Consider the following 21,292-nt stretch of genomic DNA (forward strand, 5'->3'; position numbering starts at 1 on the left):
AATCTAATTTGCCGCCAACGATACATCACTGTCCGACGCGCCTTGTCATGGTGAGCAATACGAATTGACTCTGCGTGTAATTTATCGATTAATATTGAAACGTCGCACTAGAATGCAACAAGTTGGGACGATTCGTGGGCTTGATCGGTCCGACGATCGGTCGCTTTCGAACGCCCTCAGAAACGGGAGGTTCTTCGCACTCGAACCAATGCGTACGGTGGAAATGTGTAGAAGCCAAACGTTGGTCGATCCGATCAGTAAACAATGTTGCTGAGGCGACACCGTCGCCATTATGACTATTATCATCTCTATCCCCCATCACCATCATCATCATCATCATCCTTTGCGTCAGTTCCCTTTGAGACTCGGGGAAGCTAGGATTAATTTTCCCCCTGGGATGCTTCCCAACCGTGGTCGTGTTATTTATGCAAGTTGAAACATTCTTAGCGCCACTCTACCGGCGGAACGATGTTTTGTATCCATTCTTTTTCCCCGCACCAAGCGCGTAATGAAGCAATAAATTGCCGCCATATCATACACATTAAAGCGCGAATGTCATTTGTCAATTGAGCCCGAAGGTTTGAACAAACGGAAAGCTATAAACATGGCCATTACATTGGACCTCCGCGGTCCTACTGGTTTGTCAAAGGGATTATTATTTTTCTTGTTCCTCACAAAAGAGGATTAAGTCGGTGAGATGAGCAGCATAATTTATGCGATAAAAAGCAATCTTATCGCCGGCTAGGGGTCGTTTAAGATTTGTGCTTTGCTGGTGTGAAACAAACCGAGAATGACTTACCGGTTTCCAGCAGGGGCCATTCTCTTCTCAAGGGCCGGTTCTTGGGGCTGGAAAGAACCAAAGAAAAAACAATCGGTCCGTTTAGTGCAGGTAATTGTGTGTACAAAACAGTGCCACATTCAATTTTACAGTTTGAGGTATTTGTTTTCCCCTCGCCGCAGAAGGGGGCCACATTTCACCTGAGCCATGAATTCTGAATTGGTTTTGAGCAGTTTACCAAACCTAACTGAGTTTTACGCTAGCGGTTTTCTGAAGAGTCCTCTCGCGCTAGCTATAATTAGTTTCGTCACCTCAAGAACGTTCCACATCAGAACGCAAGGGCAATTGTCTGAGCTGGTCGTAATGGGTAGAGAGATCCACATCCACTCCAAACCCAAACCAACGTCAGTACAACAGGGAAATGCGCTCTACGTGTGCTCTGCAAGAAGACGAATTAAAACATAATTTAACTCGTCAACCGTTTGAAGGTGTGTTAGAAACCGTTAGCCAATTTTCTCCGCGACCCATTACCTCATCGGGTTTGCTGGTCCTGAAACCCAGGGGAACGGAAACGCAAACGACCATGCAACTCCATCCGTTCTTCGACCAAAAAGTTTATGTGTGTTCGTTCATTCCACCGATGGCAGTGAAGCTCAGAGTAAATTGCACGGCGTGGACAGAGGAATCGTTATTAATTATTAATAATCACCCATTTTACAGCCGAGCAGCAGAAGAGCAACCTTGGAACGTTATTTATCGGCCCCGAACATCCCGAAGGGTCGCACGATTGCGATCGAATGCGTTGTTGTTTTGAAAGATGAAAAGCCACATCCTGGGCAGGGCCGGCGCCCGAGTCGGTCATCGTGAGATGACCCACGGCTGGATTCATCTGCTTCCTGTTTCTGCTCTCCACGAGCGGAATCGTGAATGCGCCTGTGATCCGTTCGCAGAGTGCATTTGCGTCGGACCCTAAAGTGAAAGGTTAACTAATAGATTATCGACGCCAGGCACATTGCATGTGTATGTGTGTGTGTGTGTGTGTCTATGTGTAGGGCCAAACCTAAGAACGTTCAGTTTAGCTTGAAGCAGCCGCACGACGATGATTAGTTCCTCACCGCAGCTACACCGATTAGCCATCGCGATCGGCGTGGGCATCCGACCCGTTATCTTCGGTCAGAGATCTTCATAAATTTCCCGATGATTACAAACAGTTTTCCACGGATCAGAGTGAAGCGGTCCCTTGGCGATCCATCCATTAGCCATCATTAGTTGTCAGGCAAGAATTTGAACGGACATTACCATTGAACCTGCAAGCGAACGTGTTCGGTATTCGTTTTCTTGAAACCGTTTGTCTTAAGAAAACCTTACATGCCGTACGCTGTCCCGGTCCTAAACGATTACTTACACCGCACGAACAAACACAACATTTCCATCGGTGCCAGCGGGAGCATCGGATCGGTGGGAATCAATTTCGGTGAAATGTAAACACAAAGTGAACCCACTGACCAAACATTCAATCGTCACGCTGGACAGAGCACTTCAATCTCGCACGGCGATCGATGCATTTAGCCCGGGAACCTGCTGCACCTGGTTGGGAGTGGAGAAAACATCCCACCCGGCGTGACTTTGCAGGTTTGCCCGGAGGAAAACTAATTACGGATCGATTCCAGTCACCGTAGGAACCTCGATCAGAAGGCAAAGTAAAGGCAGGGAGAGCAGGGAACTAATTCAGCCGAGGGTCAAGGGCCGTATAGAGGAATGGACCGCATGCAATAGTTTGCAACATAGTTAAGCGACGAATGCGCTGTTCAACAAAACGCCGTCTGGTAATTGATTTTATTTGATATGGATTTATAATCAATCCCGTAACGCTCGCTTTGTTTGCTCGTGAAAGCGGCCCACTTCTTGAGCAAACTGATCATATTTACCTTGTTTCCTTTTGTTATGGAATGTCTCCGTAAAACTCCTTCAACAATGAAATGATTAATAGAGAAAACAAATTTCAAATAACTTACTTAAAAGATGCCAAGGCATCTGAAAAGCTTGGCAAAATGTTAAAATTCTGTATCATAAGTTTTTAGGGACTTCATGTAAACCTTTAGGTGAAGTTATCCTCATCTGTCCACCATGCAGCTGTAAAGCGCTTTGTGGATATGTTTCTTCTGATGTTATTCGTATTACATGTCTGGTTAGGAATGAGAAAAATCTAGTTGTTATCAAATTCAAATTGGCTTGAACAGTTCAGAGTAACATGGATGTACAAGAAGTTAAATTGCTACATATTAAACATATTTTAGATGACTACTATTAGAAATTATAACCCACGATTCAAACTAATTAAAATAATTCCAACACAAGAACATAAATATCGTTCGTCTACCCGCACTAAAAGCATTTTGTAAGAAGCTCCAAAGGAACTGCGTTGATGTACAAAAGCAATATCAAGCAGGATTTATGGGAAACTCGACACACTAACAACGGTAAATCTTCGCCACTTTATAAGCCTAGGACGGCGTGTACCAGCAGACCATAAACCAGCGAACGAGCGAAACAGGGAATGCTTATTTAAATTAAATTATTGTAGTGCATGTACAATCTAAACTGGTGCATCCCGCCCCATCCGTGTATTGCACCCCCTGTGGCACTACTGTCCATCTTCTTTCTCCTGTGCATGTGCCTGTGTTCTGAAATAACCGATTGTACCAAACGCTGGCTTAAGTGGTTATGGGGGCTCGATATCGGCAAACGAAACGAACTGTTGAAACAAAACCATAAAGAAACGGCCGCTCCCTTCGGTCGCTCTCTAAAATCTGCTTCCATGTTGCCAACGAAACCATTTATGCTCTTTAGCATGTGCGATTTCGAACTCATCACCAGCATCACCCCCACCACCACCACCACCACCACTGCCAGGGCGATAAAAGTGATTGTTAACATGAGACCAAGGCGATTTGGTCTTGCAAATGCTAAACGAATAATAAATCAACATGTCTACGATCCCGGCAAGAGGTTTATGGTACGTTCTATAAATCTTCGCACCAAAACAACCCTATAGTGAGCAATCCATCATCGAGCGGCTGACCTAGGGAGCTGAGGGCCTTTGGCGTGGGCATTGTAAACCTGTTAGTTTTCGGTTCTGTGCCGAACGAGTCTGGAATAATTTTCCAATGGCATAGAATGGGATATGAATCAATTTACAGATCGACCAATAAAACCCGGCATACACGTGAACCTAGCTCCTTAAGATTTGATTCTCACTGAAATGAAAAACAAAAAACAAATATGGAACTCTTTTTTCTACGGTTCGTGGTGAAGTCAAAATTATAAGTTACACTAGCACCGTCCGCAACTGACTGCAAAGTCATGAGTCGTAATTTAAACGCAATAGTTCTGGGTCGTATAAGTCGTATGCAAAGTGTACTTGTACAGCCAGTTTTTTTTTTATTTCATTCCTTCAACATTTCGCGTACATTTAAAAGCGTATAAAAGTTGCACCTGCCATTTATTAGACTCGCCGTATTATTAAACCAGCGTCGCCAGCAAGCCTAACCGATGGAGACGAGTTTGCTGTTTGGTGGCTTCTGCTCAAGTGTTAAACTTGACGTTTAAGTAAATAGTACCCCATCATCAGAACCATCGAATTCCAATCATTATCCTTCCGCGCGTGTAAACCTTTTATCGTGTTCAACTCGTAGGACCAGTGTAATAAAGGGAACGGTCGGTGTATAACCGGTACGATGAGTGCGTATGCGTGTATTTTGCTAACAAGTTCAATCAAGGATGCTATGGCTCCTGGATCTCCGCCCCGGTTGGGCCTCTGCATGGTAATAGCATGGCAATTTCTAGCTGCTAGGTGTCAAGAAGTTGTTTCTTCCTCCTCGCTTCTCACATTCAATCTCGATTATGAGTTTTATGACTCTTCAAACACAATTATCGGCCTTCATCTGGTGCCTCCGATATTCCGGTCCTGTGAGCTCCGTTTGAATCAAGCGTGAAAGAATAATATACATAATAAATATAATTTCGCAATCGCGATCAAGAACCATGCAGGTCAACATGGCGCTTGCGATTGCTTCCTGCTTCTTGTCCGAAACTGCTCCGCAGGATCAATGGACTTTGACATGAAAGGTTACAATGGACAATTGGATCCATTTCCTACCGATTCACGCACCCTACATACAACATTGTATCACGTGACGGGTTCTCTAGGCGATCAACGAATTGCAATGGTTGAGTTCCCCGCTGGCATGATAGGCCTATTTAGATGTCAGCCAGAGAAAGCCCCATTTGTGTAGGCCAGAAAGTAGAAGCTTCTGTGAGAACGCACCGAACGGCTCCATCGTTCGGATTCTTTCCTATTTTGGCAGTGGACTTGAATCACAATCGAAATCCGCTCGTAGACCGTTATGGGCGCATTCCCTTGGAGCGACGTCTCTGGGAGCCACACTTGGCCACACAGTCGAACTCTATTCGTCGGACATAACTTTCGAGGGCCCCGCAAGCCACATAGGGAAACCGTGTGGGCCACAATAGGGAAAAAAGCCGATTGACGAACGGGCCTCCCCTGCGGCAACGACCGTCGAACGTGAGGCATCGGATTTTGTACGCGTCATCGTTGTCAGTCCTTTTTCGACCGTTCAACATTAGCTGGGTAATTGTTGGAATGTTCTTTACGCACTGTTCGCTCTCGTCTCGTTGCGACGTTCAGCCGGTGCCGTTCGAGTGCCACCCAGTGCGTGACAGTGAGGCTGATCGTGGGTTGCTGCCATTACACATTACTTGCCCCAGCAGTACCCAAACGGCCCAACACACCGGGGGTGGCTTTCCCTCGAGCTCCTGCGATCCGGATATTAATTTGTGGTCCTCCAGCATCGTTCGTTCGGAAACCCCAATGGAACGAGCTTAAATTGAAATTTTATTTCGGGACGCATCCAAAAGTGACTTAAAGTAGAATGAAGAAAACAACATTAGTAACAAAATGCGATCATGCTCGAAATACGCTGCTAGATCGTACGATTGCGAGAACACCATCACTGTCGCAAGGGCTATGGTAAATTGGACGAATCATCCTTGCTGCGGGCGTCTATTTGATTTGATTTTACGGCGTTGGCGATCCGGGAAGACCACAAAGCTTCTGTGGTTACGCTTCAGCACCTTCCGTGTGGTAGAGAGAACAAAAACATAACAAACTTTGAATGGAAGCAAACAACTTTGGCCACGTTCTTGGTGGTCCACTCCAAACTGGGATGGGATTAAGATGGGAGAAGGGTAACGGACAGGCTGTGAACCGGTTCCCGTGTTTTTTTGGGTGCACATGCCTTGCCAACATACATGCTCCGTTTGACATAGAAATGTATCCCTTGCGAATAAATAGCCCTCATTCAATTAAACAACATGTTTCATGAAACACGATCCCCATCCACGCAGACATCTCCTTACCATGACAACATTCCTAATGGTGTTCTTTCATTTCCTCCTCTCCTAACAGGCAAACTCACAACTGTCCGCCTCACGCAAGCACGTGGGAATCTTCGGCTTGAAGCACGAGGTATTCTTTCTCAACCTTGAGGATGGCTATTTCGGCTGCCAAGTCAACGAATCCACAGACTACCTGCAGCTGTATGAGCTGTCCAAACTTTGTGATGGTACATCGGATTGCTACATGGGCTCCGATGAGCTTAGGAATAAGTTAAAATGTACAAGTAAGTATGCCGTCACCGGGTGGACGATGACGGGACACTACTGGCGAGAGGCCGTTTAATGATGGCACTCAAATGCAAATAATTCCTTGTTTTCCTTTTTTTCTTGCAGACGATTGTGATAAAGACGGCACAGCTTGCTCGAATGGAGTGTGCTTAGACGGCCAATGCCACTGCAATGATGGCTTTGGTGGTTGCAACTGCCAAGTTCCGGGTAAGTCGTACAGGCAAGACGTTTCTCTCTTGCATTGACCAACCTTCAAACGATTTCGGACACCGAATGCACATTCATCAATCACGAGCACGATCCTGAAGACGGTGTAGTGACGTAAACAATGAATTAAATTATCGATTGTGTCAAATTACCTGGTTCCAAGGTATCGAGGCAATTTTTGATGGTCATATGATTGAATAGATAACACAGGAAACATGCAGGTTACGACCTATTCATCTGTTTCCCGTCCGAAAGGAAATCTAAAACGCATGAAAGATACATTTATCATCCCGATGATGTGCTGGTGGCTTATACCATGTCATTCGGAAGGACGTTCTCATCGAATGAATCGTGTAAAAGCACCATGATAATTAAGCCAATTTGGATTCCAGTTTTAATTACCTGCTTTACAAACAATTTAACATCGACTGTGCCTTCTTTCAGACGATTATAGCGATAAAAGTGCTTTTTGTTAATCCTCAACTGTTTCCCTTTGCTAGATGAAAACGAATGTAAATATCGACCGTGTGACGTTTTCGCCCACTGTACAAACACCCTTGGTAGCTTCACCTGTACGTGCTTCCCTGGCTATCAGGGCGATGGTCTTCACTGCGAAGGTAAGCGATAATTGTGGCAAATCACAGGATCTCGGCTCAGTACCTTAACTTCCTTGTTTGAATCGACAGATATCGATGAGTGCCAGGATCCAAACATCGCCCAGCGGTGCGTGGAGAATGCCGAGTGTTGCAACTTACCAGCGCACTTTGTGTGCAAATGCAAACCCGGCTTCGAGGGTGACGGTGAAGAACGGTGCACAGGTAAGGGCGATGGAAGCCGAATGGGTCGAACTCAGCTTGACACACCGATTTTCTCTCTTTCTCGCGCCCGGGACAGATATAAACGAGTGCGTGGATCCGCAAGCGTGCGGCCTGAACGCGGAGTGCGTGAACCTGCCCGGCAACTACACCTGCCAGTGCCGGGAAGGTTTCTACGGCGATCCGTACAACGGCTGCGTCGATGTGGACGAGTGCGTTCAGCCCGGCGTTTGCGGACCAGGTGCCATATGTACGAACCTTGAGGGCGGTTATCGCTGCGACTGCCCGCAAGGCTTCGACGGAGACGCACGCTCGGCTCAGGGTTGTCTCGACTACGATGAATGTGCACGATCACCGTGTGGGCGGAACGCGCTCTGCCGAAACGAGGTAGGAAGCTTCCGATGCGAGTGTCAGCAAGGATTTTCCGGCGATCCGATGACGGACTGTCAAGGTAAGTGTGGCGCCCCGAGGGCTTTGGGACTTGAAAACCAAGTTCCGAACCTCGATGGCTCGACGAAGGTTTGTTCTGCGAACGGGTTTGTTCGGGCCGGTAGCCCGGTTCGTTCGCGATGGTAAACTCATCCCGGTCTAATCACTGCTAACGCATTTCGAAACTCTAACTTTCAATTCGCATTCGCTGCTATTATCGGCCGGCGCGCATACGGCACACTGCATCAACAACACGGAACTGGCATCAATATCATATTATACACGCAACCACGTGGACACAACCACCGGACACGGGCAAATACCGGGCACTGATACGCCAACCACTGCCTGCTAACTAACCGAAACCGAATCGACCACCACAAAAAAACTCAAAACAATTCAAAACGGAATCATCATGTCGAACTTCATCACACACTACACCTGCGTACACGCAACCACCAACCACCCGACACAGACGTTGACGAGTGTTCCGGCAATCCGTGCGCGGAGGGCGCCGTCTGTACCAACGCACCGGGCGGCTACCGGTGTAGCTGCCCGGCCGGGCTGACGGAAACGGACAACGGCCAGTGCACGGACATCAATGAATGCGCGAAAGCGCACGCTTGCGGAGAGAACGCCAAATGCATCAACTTCCCAGGCTCGTACAAGTGCTTGTGTCCGCAGGGATACGAAGGACGCGGGGAACTGTTCTGCAAAAGTTAGTTGACATCTCGCTTGCTTTCCATTCCATTTTTCCCGCAACCAGTGCAGCTCACGATGACCGACCGGTGGTGGATATACGCTGGAAAAGAGGATAACATGAGGATAATGTTACTATATTTAAATTAGTCAAGTATAGCATTTACTACAACGAAACTTAAAACAAATCTTTAGATATCTATTCTTAATTCAATGTGAAATTTTGATTTGATTGTTTTTTTATAATACAATCTATCCTTAACTCGGAAATGGTAAAAATATGGCAATATTGAAGTCTGTATAACACTAAACAATTGAAGGACTTCTTTCGTGGATCACTGAGTTAGAAAAGAATCCGTTCTGAAATTAAGGAAATTCGATAACGTCTATATCAATTTATGATCCGCTCAAAATTTCAAAACTTATTTTAACATATTCCACCAATTAATAAACAATTAGCGAAACGATATAAGAAACTATCGTTTGAATGAAATTGAAATTCGTTTGCCTAGTGCCTACAGAAATCATTCTATTTCAATTCAATTTTCCTATTCTGAAAATCAAATGAAAAGCTTGCCATAACATTTTCGTTCTCAAGAAAAAAAATCCTTCTTTTTAATTCAATTTTCGTATTCTGCAAAATCAAGTATTAGGTATTCCATAGAATTTGCATCCTCAATTAGATCGCTATCCTCTTCTCGAGCGATCCCAAGCGATCAGTCATCGGGGCATGGTTCATCCACCTGCTTTAGCTTCATCCACTAATCTCGCATTGTTCAACATTACCAACACCCACCACCTACACTCCACACGCGCACATCCGCGCACAAACACACACACACACGCACACGTACATGATTCTGTTTCCACCTTCTAGATGTAAACGAATGCCTTGATAATCCATGCGGGGAAAATGCGATATGCACGGACACGGTTGGTAGCTTTATTTGCTCATGCAAACCAGAATACACGGGCGATCCGTTCCGGGGGTGCGTCGATATCGACGAGTGTACGGCGTACGAGAAGCCGTGCGGTGAGCACGCGGTGTGCGAGAACGCCTCGCCCGGCTATAACTGCCTATGCCCGCAAGGATACCGCGGGCGGCCGAATGCGAAGATCGCCTGCGAGCAGGCGGACGTGAACGTGCTGTGCACAACCGCGTTCGACTGCACCAACAACGCGGAGTGCATCGAGGGTCAGTGCTTCTGTCAGGACGGGTTCGAGCCGCAGGGTTCGGTGTGCGCGGACGTGGACGAGTGTCGCGGTCGGAACGCGAGTGCTAGTGCTGTGTGCGGTCCGTCGGCGGTGTGTGTGAACGTGCCCGGCTCGTACCGGTGCGAGTGTGAGGCGGGGTACATTGGTACGCCGCCCCGCATCCAGTGCAAGCCACCGTGCGCAGACGTCAAGTGCGGTGCGAACGCGTACTGCAAGGCGGAAGGCCAGGAGGCGTTCTGCATCTGCGAGGACGGGTGGACGTTCAATCCGGCCGACATCGGGGCCGGGTGTGTTGACATCGACGAGTGCGACCGGGGGCAGGGTCCGAATGGGCGTTGCGGGGTTGGAGCGATTTGCACCAACCACCCGGGAAGCTACAGCTGCAACTGTCCACCCGGGTTCACCGGAGACGCCACGCGGCAATGTTTCGACGTGGACGAATGCAGTCGACCGGGTGCCTGTGGAGTCAATGCGATATGCAAGAATCTGGACGGTTCGCATGAGTGCAGCTGTCCGCCGGGCTCCGTGCCGGATCCGGACGCGAGTGTGCGCTGCGTGAGTGTGGTCGCCTGTACCAAGGACGCCGATTGCCCCGGGAATGCCGTGTGCGATCAGCATCGACGGTGCCTCTGTCCCGAACCGAACGTGGGCAACGATTGTCGACATCCGTGCGAGAAGGTCACATGCGGCCCGAACGCCCACTGCATGCTGGTAGCGGGTGGTGGCGCGCAGTGTCTCTGCAGTGAAGGCTACACTGGCAAACCGGGTCAGTGTGTGGACATAAACGAGTGTGGTGGAAACCCGTGCCCCAGCGGGGCGGTCTGTACGAACCTGCCCGGTGGCTACACATGCCAGTGTCCAGGGGGCAGCTCGGGCGATCCGTACTCCGGCGGATGTTCCAAGTCGGCGCTGAATGCTTGCGGTGACAACAACCCCTGCCCAGTCGGCGAAAAGTGCATCCAGGACGTGTACAGCGGCAACAGTGTGTGCATCTGCGGACAGGGTTACCGACGGGACGCGAAGGGTGTTTGCCGGGACGTGGACGAGTGTGCGGATGGCTCGAAGGCGGCTTGCGGTGTGAACGCGCTCTGCAAGAACCTACCGGGCAGCTACGAATGTCAGTGTCCGCACGGATTCAACGGCAATCCGTACCAGTCGTGCGACGAGTGCAACAGTGCCGAATGCCGGTGTGCCGCACCGTACAAGCTGGTGGAGGGCAACTGCGTGCTCGATAGTTGCTCACCGGACGGCAAGTGTCCTGGTGGGGCAGAATGCATCTCCATTACCGGCGGCGTTAGCTACTGCGCATGTCCCAAGGGCTTCCGGACGCAACCAAATGGCCACTGCGAGGACATTGACGAGTGTGGCGAGGGCCAGCAGGTGTGCGGATACGACGCCATCTGCCTAAACACGATCGGTGGCTATGAGTGCAAGTGTCCGCTCGGGTACTCGGGTGATCCGTACCATGGGTTGTGTGCGCTCGCCCAGAAGCGCTGTGCGGCCGACCGGGAGTGCGGTGCGAACGAGAAGTGCGTTCAGCCGGGTGAGTGTATCTGTCCGCCGCCCTACTACATGGACGCCTACGATGGCAATCGGTGCAAGAGCCCGTGCGAACGGTTCCCCTGTGGTATCAATGCGCGCTGCACACCCTCCGACCCGCCGCAGTGCATGTGCGAGGTCGGCTTCAAGGGTGATCCACTGACCGGATGCGTTGACGAGGACGAGTGCGCCAACAGTCCGTGCGCGTACGGGGCGCAGTGTGTGAACCAAAAGGGTGGCTACAAGTGCATCTGCCCGAACGGAATGGTCGGCGATGCGTACAAGGGTGGCTGCATCCTGGAGCAAGGCTCGGTCAAGAGCCAGTGCCGCCGGAACGAGGATTGTGCCGAAACGCTGGCCTGCGAACGTGGCACCTGTGTCAGCCCGTGTGCGAGTCTACTCTGCGGAGCGAATGCATTCTGCGAGCCGGAAAAACATGCCGCCTGGTGCCGCTGCCGAGGCGGGTTCGTCGAGGGACCAAATGGAGACTGTGTATCACGTAAGTGGCCGCTTTTTATACCTGGCACGTGGAACGTCACTATAGAAACTCTCTGCAGCAAATCTGGATCTTTCCTTATCAGTATGGCCACCCATAGTTCAAAGCAGAAATAGTAGAATTTTGTAGCCATTGAGTTCTGAAATGAGAAGTAAAGCTTAGTTCCACTACTGTCAATTCGTTTACGTCCTATCTTTATAGCAACATTAAAACTCACAATTTCCTTGTTTCTTTTATCATCTACAGAATGTGAAGGTTATATGTGCGGTCAGGGTGCAATGTGCATCGTGTCAAGCGCTGGTCCAACCTGCAAGTGTCCACCGGGTGAGATGGGTAACCCATTCCCGGGTGGTTCCTGTACGACAGATCAGTGTTCCAACAGCCGCCCATGTGCCGATCCACAAGTGTGCATCAACGGACGCTGTAAGCACAAGTGCGACGGCGTGGTGTGCGGCATTGGAGCAACCTGCGACGGTACCAGTGGCAAATGTATCTGTGAACCGTACTTTGTCGGAAATCCGGAGCTCATCTGTATGCCACGTAAGTATCCGACCAAACACAACAAGTACAGCAAAGTCTGCGAGATGTTTTTTCCGATACTAATCTATTGTTATGCTTCTGTTTCCCTCTAGCGGTTTCATCGCCCGCCTGTGAACCGTCCTGCGGGCAGAATGCCCACTGCGAATACGGTGTGGTACAGAACGTGTGCATTTGCAACCCGGGAACCTCGGGCAACCCGTACGGACTGTGCGAGCCCCAGCAGCGGAACATGTGCGCCCGGATGCGTTGCGGTACGAATGCGGAATGTCGCGAAACGCTTACCACCGCGGAGTGCGTTTGTCCGGGTGGGTTCAGTGGCAATCCATACGTTGCTTGTCGGGATGTGGACGAGTGCTCGTCGCCGGGTGTTTGCGGCGAGGGCGCACTGTGCATCAATACGGCCGGTAGCTTCGATTGTCGGTGCGGGCCGGGCTTTGGTGGAAATCCGTTCGTCATGTGTTCGGCCATCGAGAAGAGCGTGTGCGACAATCCGCGACGCTGCCAGTGCGGCAAGAACCTGCAGTGCCCGCCGGGATATAGCTGCGAGCGGGGTGTCTGCAGGGATCTATGTGCGAAGACCACGTGTGGGCCACGGGCAGCTTGCGACTCGGGACGCTGCGTATGCCCACCGGGCTACACCGGTAACGCGGAGGACCGTGTGACCGGGTGCGTTCAGGAAGGCCAGTGCGACAGCGATGCGGACTGCGAGAGCTCGAAGATTTGCTTCCAACTTGGCAAGGGAGTGCGCCGGTGTGTGGACGCCTGCAGCAAGGTACAGTGCGGACCGAACGCACTCTGCGTGTCGAACGATCATCGCAGTACTTGCATCTGTGCCCCGAGCTACGTCGGTAATCCCGGCGATCTTACGGTGGGATGTCAGCAGGAGGCGAAGCTGGTAGCCGAGTGCCGCACGGATGGCGAATGCAAGGAGGGACACGTGTGTACCGTCACCGAAACGGGCCTGCATGCGTGCGTTAACCCGTGCAGTATGGTCGAGTGCGGTGTGCACGAAACTTGTACACTGAACGAAGCCAAGCAACCGGTCTGCCATTGCCAGAGCGGATACCGCTGGAACCCGGTGTCGTCGACCTGTGTCAAACCGTCGATTCCGGACTGCACGACGGACGCCGACTGCCATCAGGTGGCTGCTTGTCGTCAGGATGAGGTTGGGGTGCTCAAGTGTGTTGCCGTTTGCACGGAATTTACCTGCCCGCCGAACTCGGTGTGCGTCTCGTCAAACCACAAGGGAAGCTGCCAGTGTCTCCCCGGGTACACCGGAAACCCGAACGATCGTAATGGATGCCGACCGGAGCAACAGAACACCTGCCTCACGAGCGCAGAGTGTGCCGAATCGGACGCTTGTGTTACGCACGAGGGAGCGCTCGGCTGTCGGCCCGCGTGCGAGGGCATACAGTGCGGACCATTCGCGATCTGCGTCACCAACAACCATCTGGCCCAGTGTCAATGTCCGCCCGGTTCGTACACTGGCGATCCGTACGATCTCGCTAAAGGATGCCAGTCGGTACCGTGTGTTTACAACCGCGACTGTCCATCGAACCAGCTTTGCAACCGGATGACGCACAGTTGCGTGGACGTGTGCCAGGAGGACACCTGTGGTGAGAACGCCGTCTGTATCGCGGAAAACCATCGCTCCGTGTGCCAGTGTCCGCCCGGGTACAAGGCAAACCCGATCGCCGATGTGGAGTGCGCGCTGGTGAAGTCATGCGAGCCGAACCCATGCCACCCGTCGGCCACCTGCGAACCGGGTCCGGATGGATACATCTGCAAGTGCCCGGTGGGACAGATTGGAAACCCGCTTACCGGCTGTCGGGATGAGGGTGAGTGCCCGAACGGGGACATTCAGTGTCCGGAGAGTAGTGCCTGCGTCAACGGGAAGTGCGTCGATCCGTGCGTGGGCGCTTGTGGCATCAACTCGCAGTGTGCCGTCATTAACCGGACGCCGGTGTGTAACTGCAAGGCAAAGTACGTGCCCGGTGCGACCGGATCGGCTCGGGATGGTTGTGTACGCCAGCGAAGCGGATGTTTGAACGATCTCGACTGCAATGGGGATGTTTGTCGCGGTGGCCAGTGTATGGTTGCGTGTCGCAACACGAACGATTGCTCACCTGGAGAACGCTGCCAGGGTAGTGTTTGTACCGTGCCCTGTTCTGCCCACAGCCAGTGCGCCGAAGGACAGGCGTGTGCCGTTGGAACCTGTACGATCGGATGCCGCAGCAGTAAGGATTGCGCCGGTTCACTGGCCTGCATCGACTTCAAGTGTACGGATCCGTGCGCGGCTGGTAATGCTTGTGGACCGAACGCCCTGTGCACAACGAAGGATCACGTGCCGCAGTGCTCTTGTCCCGCCGGCTTCGAAGGTAATCCGTCGCCCGATCAGGGATGTGTACGTATGCCAACAACCTGTGAATCGTCGGCTCAGTGTGCCGCAGGGCATATGTGTATCGCGAACCAATGCAGCCTGCCCTGCTCGGAAACGACGGCTCCGTGTGCCGTCGGTGAACGCTGTCACAACAATATCTGCGCCAAGGTGTGCTACACGAACAACAACTGTCTGCCGGGTGAGGTGTGCACCGAGGCCGGAGTTTGCGTGCCAGGGTGTGCGACCGATGCCGACTGTCCTTCGCAGCGCATCTGCCAGGCAGGCAAGTGCAAGTGCATGAAAGGATTTATCGGTACGCCGTACGGATGTGCGGATATTGACGAGTGCTCGGAAGCGCCATGTCATCCGACGGCCGTTTGCGACAACATTCCTGGATCGTACCGCTGCCAGTGCCCCGACGGATCGGTAGGTGATGCTTACACGAGCCCGGGCTGTCGCAAACCGAACCAATGCAACAAAGACACAGACTGTACGGACGAGCTAGCCTGCATCGGGGGCAAATGTCGTAGCCCTTGCAGCACCAAGCAGTGCGGATTGAACGCGGAGTGTCAGGTTGTGGACCATCGGGCGGAATGCTTCTGCCCTTCCGGCTACCTGGGCGACGCGATGGACCGCGAAACGGTCGGTTGTTTCAAGGTGGAGTGTGTCCATCACGAGGACTGCTCGATGGATCGTGTATGCAGCGACGATTCGAACAAGTGTATCAATCCGTGCGAACAAATCAATTGCGGACGAGGAACGTGTCAGATCGCAAACCACGAGGCATCGTGCGCCTGCTACCAGGGGTATGCCTTCGTGAACGGGAAGTGTGAGGACATCGATGAATGTAAGGGTGATCAACAGTGTCACGAGAGTGCGATCTGCGAGAACCTCCCCGGCAGCTTCGTTTGCTCCTGCCCACCCGGGTTGGTGGGGGATCCGGTCAGGGAAGGTTGTAAGAGCGCCGCCGAATGCATCTCGAACGAAGACTGTCCAAATGGGGCCGTGTGTGTGGACTCCAAATGCCGGAATCCATGCGCCGAGGAAAGTGTGTGCGGAGAGAATGCGCTCTGCACGGTGCTCGGTGATCGGGCGCAGTGCGAATGTCCACCGATGAGTCGAGGCGATCCGAAGGTCGCCTGCCGGAAGGTGGAATGTACGAACGCGGACGAGTGCACGACGGACAAAACCTGCATCGGGTACCGGTGCCGCGACCCTTGTACGCTTAAGGCTGCCTGCGGCAACAGTGCGAACTGCGTGACTAAGAACCATCTGGCCGTTTGCTCGTGCCAACCGGGCACAACCGGCAACCCGCTGCTCGGGTGCGTTCCCCTCCAGTACTGTAACAGCGATCAGCAATGCCCAACGGGGACGAAGTGCAGTGGTGGAGTGTGTTCCTCCCTGTGCGCCACCAACCGCGACTGCATCGACGATCAACTGTGCATCCAGGGGGTCTGTCAGCCAACGTGCCGCTCGAACACGACCTGCCCGGACTTTCAGTACTGCCACAATGGTATCTGTACGCAGGAGTTCAAGTGCCGCTCGGACGAAGACTGCGATGCGGACGAGATGTGCATCACCGACTCGAGTGGCCGTTCGGAGTGTCGTAACGCATGTAATGCCGGGCGTGTCCTGTGCGGCCGGAATGCTGACTGTGCCGCCCGCAACCATGCGGCCGAATGTGAATGCAAGCAAGGGTTCTTCCGCGATGCGACCGGCGTTTGCCGCAAGATCGAGTGTCAAACCGACGACGACTGTTCCTCGGACAAGATGTGCGAGAATCATGCGTGCAAGATCGCCTGTCTAACGAGTGAAACACCATGCGGGCCGAACGCGCTCTGCTCGGCGGAAAACCACCGGCAGGTGTGCTACTGTCAGCCGGGCTTTACCGGCGATCCGCGCCAAGGCTGCTCGCTGGTCGACTTTTGCAAGGAGAAACCGTGTGGTCCCGGGGCCAAGTGTCGCAATAGCCGCGGTTCGTACCGTTGCTCGTGCCCGGTCGGACTGGTTGGTGATCCGTATCTGACCGGTTGCAAGAAGGCGTCCGAGTGCGACCAGGATAGCGACTGTCCCGAGGCAGCCGAATGCGTCACGGTGGGTGGAGAATCGAAGTGTCGTGACGTTTGCGCCAACGTGGCCTGCGGACCGAACGCGGAATGTACGGCACGCAACCATAACGCCGACTGCCGCTGCCGCCAGCGGTACGACGGCGATGCGAAGGATCTCGTCAATGGCTGCAAGCCGAAGGCGATGGCCTGCAAGCGCAACCAGGACTGCCCAGAAAATTCCTACTGCCACGGGCAGGTCTGCAAACGTAAGTTCGGCTGTCCGGGTGATTTTCGGGTGATTTCCGGGTGGGCTAGAAAATGACAAGAGGAGTGCTACACCGTGTTGGTTCCTTCGCCGAGCGGAACACAAATTTATGTGAACAAATTCATTGTTTTTGTAAACAGATCCTACAGGAAGGCAAACAACCTACGACAATAAGTGTTTTTCCTTTGCAGTACACTTCTATATGATTATTCCCCTTCTTTTCCACAATCTCCTTTTCGACACTTTCAACCGAAAACAAACAGATCACTCATTGCAAAACGATCGTACATCTAGCACAACTGATAAATTAAACATCAGCATTGCACGGGATACCGCGAACGTAAAACCACTAAATTCATTTTCATTTAATTATCTCCGAACTATAGTAAACACGTAATATGTTGACTCTTACTAGTATTGTTAACAATTTATCCAACATGCCAACCAATCAACAACCAATCAACCAAACTCACAGAACCGCTGCGCGGCACAAAAGCGTCATTCGAATCACACGGCTTCGTGATCTCTAGTAGGCCGGCTAGAAAAAACAAAGTAAACTGTCAAAACATTCAACATCGCAGTAAACAATAGCGTTAATTCATTCTCACACCTAGTTTGTCAAATCTTCACCTGATAATTAATTTTTCACCTAACGAAATTGTTAAATCAAGGGGAAAATGTGGGACTACGTGGGGTTAATGAAGTTGCCAGTGTGGACCTTCTTGAAACTGACCGAAGTTGTGCGATTATTTCCACAGCGGCCTGCTCCGAAACCGACGAATGTAATCAGGACGAGGTGTGCTCCAACGGGCAGTGCATCAATCCATGCCACGAACCAAATGCGTGTGGTATGAATGCCGAATGCCTGATGGGTGCACATGCCAAGCAGTGTTCCTGCCCGGCAGGATTCACCGGCGATCCGGCTCTAGAGTGTGTGCGAGGTGAGTAGCGCCGGGTGGTGCCGGGAAGCCAAAAGTGGTGACAACACCAAAACATCCCTTAATACCGTGTGTTTCGTTCCGTTTCTAGTTCCGATTTCGTGTGCCTCGAGCGCCGACTGTGTCGACGGTAGCGTCTGCAAGGAATCGATGTGCCTGCCACGATGCCGAAACGATCAGGAATGTGCGCTGAACGAGAAGTGTCTTCAGGGAAGCTGCATGCGTAAGTATTTTCTGCGGATAAGATCCAAGGAGTCTTCGTTGCTAATACTTTTTTCTTCTGTCCCTCGTAGTGACTTGTCGGCTGGATAACGATTGCTTCCTTGGGCACATTTGTCTAAGCGGACGCTGTGTGTACGGATGCCACGCGGACAGTGACTGCAGTGCGAGCGAAACGTGCCGTGACAACCGGTGTGTCAATCCGTGCTCGGATAGCCCGTGTGGACCGAATGCGGCGTGCACCGTGGTCAACCATCGTGCCAGCTGCTCTTGCTTCACTGGAATGGTACCGAGTCCGACGGCAAAGGTGGGTTGCGTACGTGCACCTGCCCTGCAGTGTACGGAGAATCGTGACTGCGCCGACGGAACATCCTGCATCGATCGTATGTGTCGGCCGGTGTGTGCCAATGACCAGGGCTGTCTGAACAATGAGCGTTGCGATGGCGGTTCGTGTCGACCGATCTGCCGCAAGGACGACGACTGCCGTACCGGTGAAATATGCCAGGGACAGACGTGCATGATCGGGTGCCGATCGGACAGTGGATGTGCTGATCAGCTGGCTTGCATTGGACAGCAGTGTACCGATCCGTGCCAAGAACCGACCGCTTGCGGAACAAACGCCGAATGTGTGGTCATCAACCATCGGAAGCAGTGCAGCTGTCCGGGTGGTTTAGTGGGTGATCCGTTCGGGCTTGGCTGCCGAGTGGAGACACGGCTCTGCCAGTTACGTACCGATTGTCCCAAGGGACAGGCGTGCTATAGTGGGACGTGTATGCAGACTTGCCGTAACGATCAGAACTGTTTGGCCGATGAACGGTGCGTACGAGGAACGTGTCGCACGGTATGCAACAGTGATGCATCTTGCGGAAGCGGTCTAATCTGCGAAGGACGCATTTGTCAGGCGGGTTGCCGCTCGGATACGCAGTGTTCCAACGAACAGGCTTGCATCAACAAGAAATGCACAGACCCGTGCGCCACGCTCGGCCAGTGTGGCTCGTGCTCGGAGTGTAAGGTGATCGATCACGGTGTACAGTGCAGCTGCCCGAACGGTTACCTCGGCAATCCGCTGGTAGCGTGCAGCCCACCGGTGGAAAAGTGTCACGCTCAGTGTACCTGCGACGAAGATGGAATGTACTGTGTAAAAGCTTGCCGCCAGCTGAAGGATTGTGGCTGTGGACAAACGTGCAGTCGAGGCAAGTGCCGAGCGAAATGCAACCCGGGCAACTGTCCAGCGGGGCTACTCTGCCAGAATGGCGCTTGCGTGGCTGGATGTCGGACAAATGTGGATTGTCCGAGCGAGCGCACATGCACCAACGGCAAGTGTGTTGATCCGTGCGCTGGTGGAAAAGCGTGCGGAAAGAACGCGCTCTGCCAGGTTTCGGACCACCGCTCACTGTGCCTGTGTCCGGACGGTTTCCAGGGTGATCCGGCTGTGGGATGTGTGCAGTACGAATGCCAGACAAACGACGATTGCGAACTGGACAAGAAATGTGCCAACGGAAAGTGTACCAACCCGTGCCTGATTCCAGGTGCCTGCGGCCTCAATGCGCAATGCCGTGTCGTGAACCGGCAGGCGCAGTGCAGCTGTACACCCGGTTTCTACGGAAACGCTCGCCAGGAGTGTCAGTCGGTGCAGAAGAACAGCTGCGCTCAGAATCCTTGCGGCGAGAATACCGTCTGCCGGGAGGACGAGCAGGGCTTCGAGTGTTCTTGCGAGCCGGGCTGCGTCGGCGATCCTCGACAGGGTTGTCTGTGCGAGGGCAAGCTGAAGAAGGACGACTGCGAGCAGTACGCATGCGGCACGAACGCTGTGTGTCGGATGACACAATGGGGCGCACCGTCGTGCGTTTGCCTACCGACACACCCGCACGGAGACCCCTACATGTCATGTAAGTCGCAACACACACCGATATCCTGAACACAACCTGAAGTGATACTAATCTTTTCCCTTGCTTTTCAACAGGTACCAAGGAAGACACCGATACCGACTGTCGTACGGTCGGTTGCGTCGAAGGAGAGTGTGTGCGCGATGGGGCCAAGTTTATCTGCCGCAAAGGTAAGCCGAAATTTTCTTCACTTATGCTTTCCACCTCCTGCCCTCCGATTGGCTTAAACCAAAACGAGTGTACTTACCCTGCCGTATCTTTTGACGATACGCGGATCAGGTTCCTGTACTGTTCGCCGCCCTACGTCCTGCGAACAGTAATGGTTCCTAGGTCCGTTTAAGCTCACCAATTAAACTCAACGCATCATCCTCTAATATGCTCTCATGCCCAACGATCGGGCATCAACGGAACAGTTGTGCCGATCGATGGGCCATTTTTGATATCATCTTCTCTAAACTATTAATCGGATGATTAAAAAGCGATCACCTCGAACAACTAAGACTTGTTCTAATATCGGAACTTAATTAAAATCCTAATCTGTTATTCACCCATCACCAACCAATATTATCTGTCACTATTGTTCCTAAGTTTATACAGATAGTCTTTATTTAGCATAATTGCATGGATGTATTCATCCATCTATTTTATTTTTTGTGTAATACATCGTTTAATGTGAGTACACTTAGCGGAATATGACGCTTTTACCCGAAATCGAAACTTGTTAAACATTGACGAAACAATAAGTTTCATACGGAAACTTTAAGCTGTGATATATTTTCACTGTCATGTACCAGTTTCCACTTAATGCCGTTTTTTCTTGCAATTGTTTTAAAGATCTGTGATAAAACAAAGATGTAATGTTATGTTCGAGCAATGTTGCCCCACACACAAAATTTCACACCAAAGTCTGAACATACACTACTCACCGTACACTTGCGCAAAAAGGCAAACAAAAATATGGGGGTTCATAAGAGCCCTTCCACTACACCCTAGGTTAGTAATTCGACGTGTTTTTCGTCTTGTGTATAAATTTACAGCAAACAAAATCAACCAAAAAAAACCGCACGACTTATTCTACTGATATATCTGCATATATACATATCTTATTACACCCTTTATCCTCTGTTTTGCG

At 51.7% G+C, this 21,292-nt stretch overlaps 1 protein-coding gene across 1 annotated transcript in view; it reads left to right on the top strand.

Annotated features, from left to right (window-relative positions):
* Nucleotides 1-21,292, top strand: part of LOC131282754 (uncharacterized) — a 125,736-nt gene that overhangs the window by 36,981 nt on the left and 67,463 nt on the right. The window contains exons 3-15 of the mRNA XM_058312292.1: nt 6,267-6,480; nt 6,590-6,691; nt 7,192-7,308; nt 7,378-7,509; nt 7,586-7,957; nt 8,411-8,653; nt 9,512-11,887; nt 12,131-12,424; nt 12,517-17,118; nt 17,876-18,058; nt 18,147-18,278; nt 18,349-20,163; nt 20,238-20,330. Coding sequence (XP_058168275.1) covers nt 6,267-6,480; nt 6,590-6,691; nt 7,192-7,308; nt 7,378-7,509; nt 7,586-7,957; nt 8,411-8,653; nt 9,512-11,887; nt 12,131-12,424; nt 12,517-17,118; nt 17,876-18,058; nt 18,147-18,278; nt 18,349-20,163; nt 20,238-20,330 — 10,675 coding nt within the window. The remainder of the gene's footprint in view (nt 1-6,266; nt 6,481-6,589; nt 6,692-7,191; nt 7,309-7,377; nt 7,510-7,585; nt 7,958-8,410; nt 8,654-9,511; nt 11,888-12,130; nt 12,425-12,516; nt 17,119-17,875; nt 18,059-18,146; nt 18,279-18,348; nt 20,164-20,237; nt 20,331-21,292) is intronic.

Source organism: Anopheles ziemanni, chromosome 2, assembly GCF_943734765.1.
Source record: "Anopheles ziemanni chromosome 2, idAnoZiCoDA_A2_x.2, whole genome shotgun sequence".
Classification (NCBI taxonomy): domain Eukaryota; kingdom Metazoa; phylum Arthropoda; class Insecta; order Diptera; family Culicidae; genus Anopheles; species Anopheles ziemanni.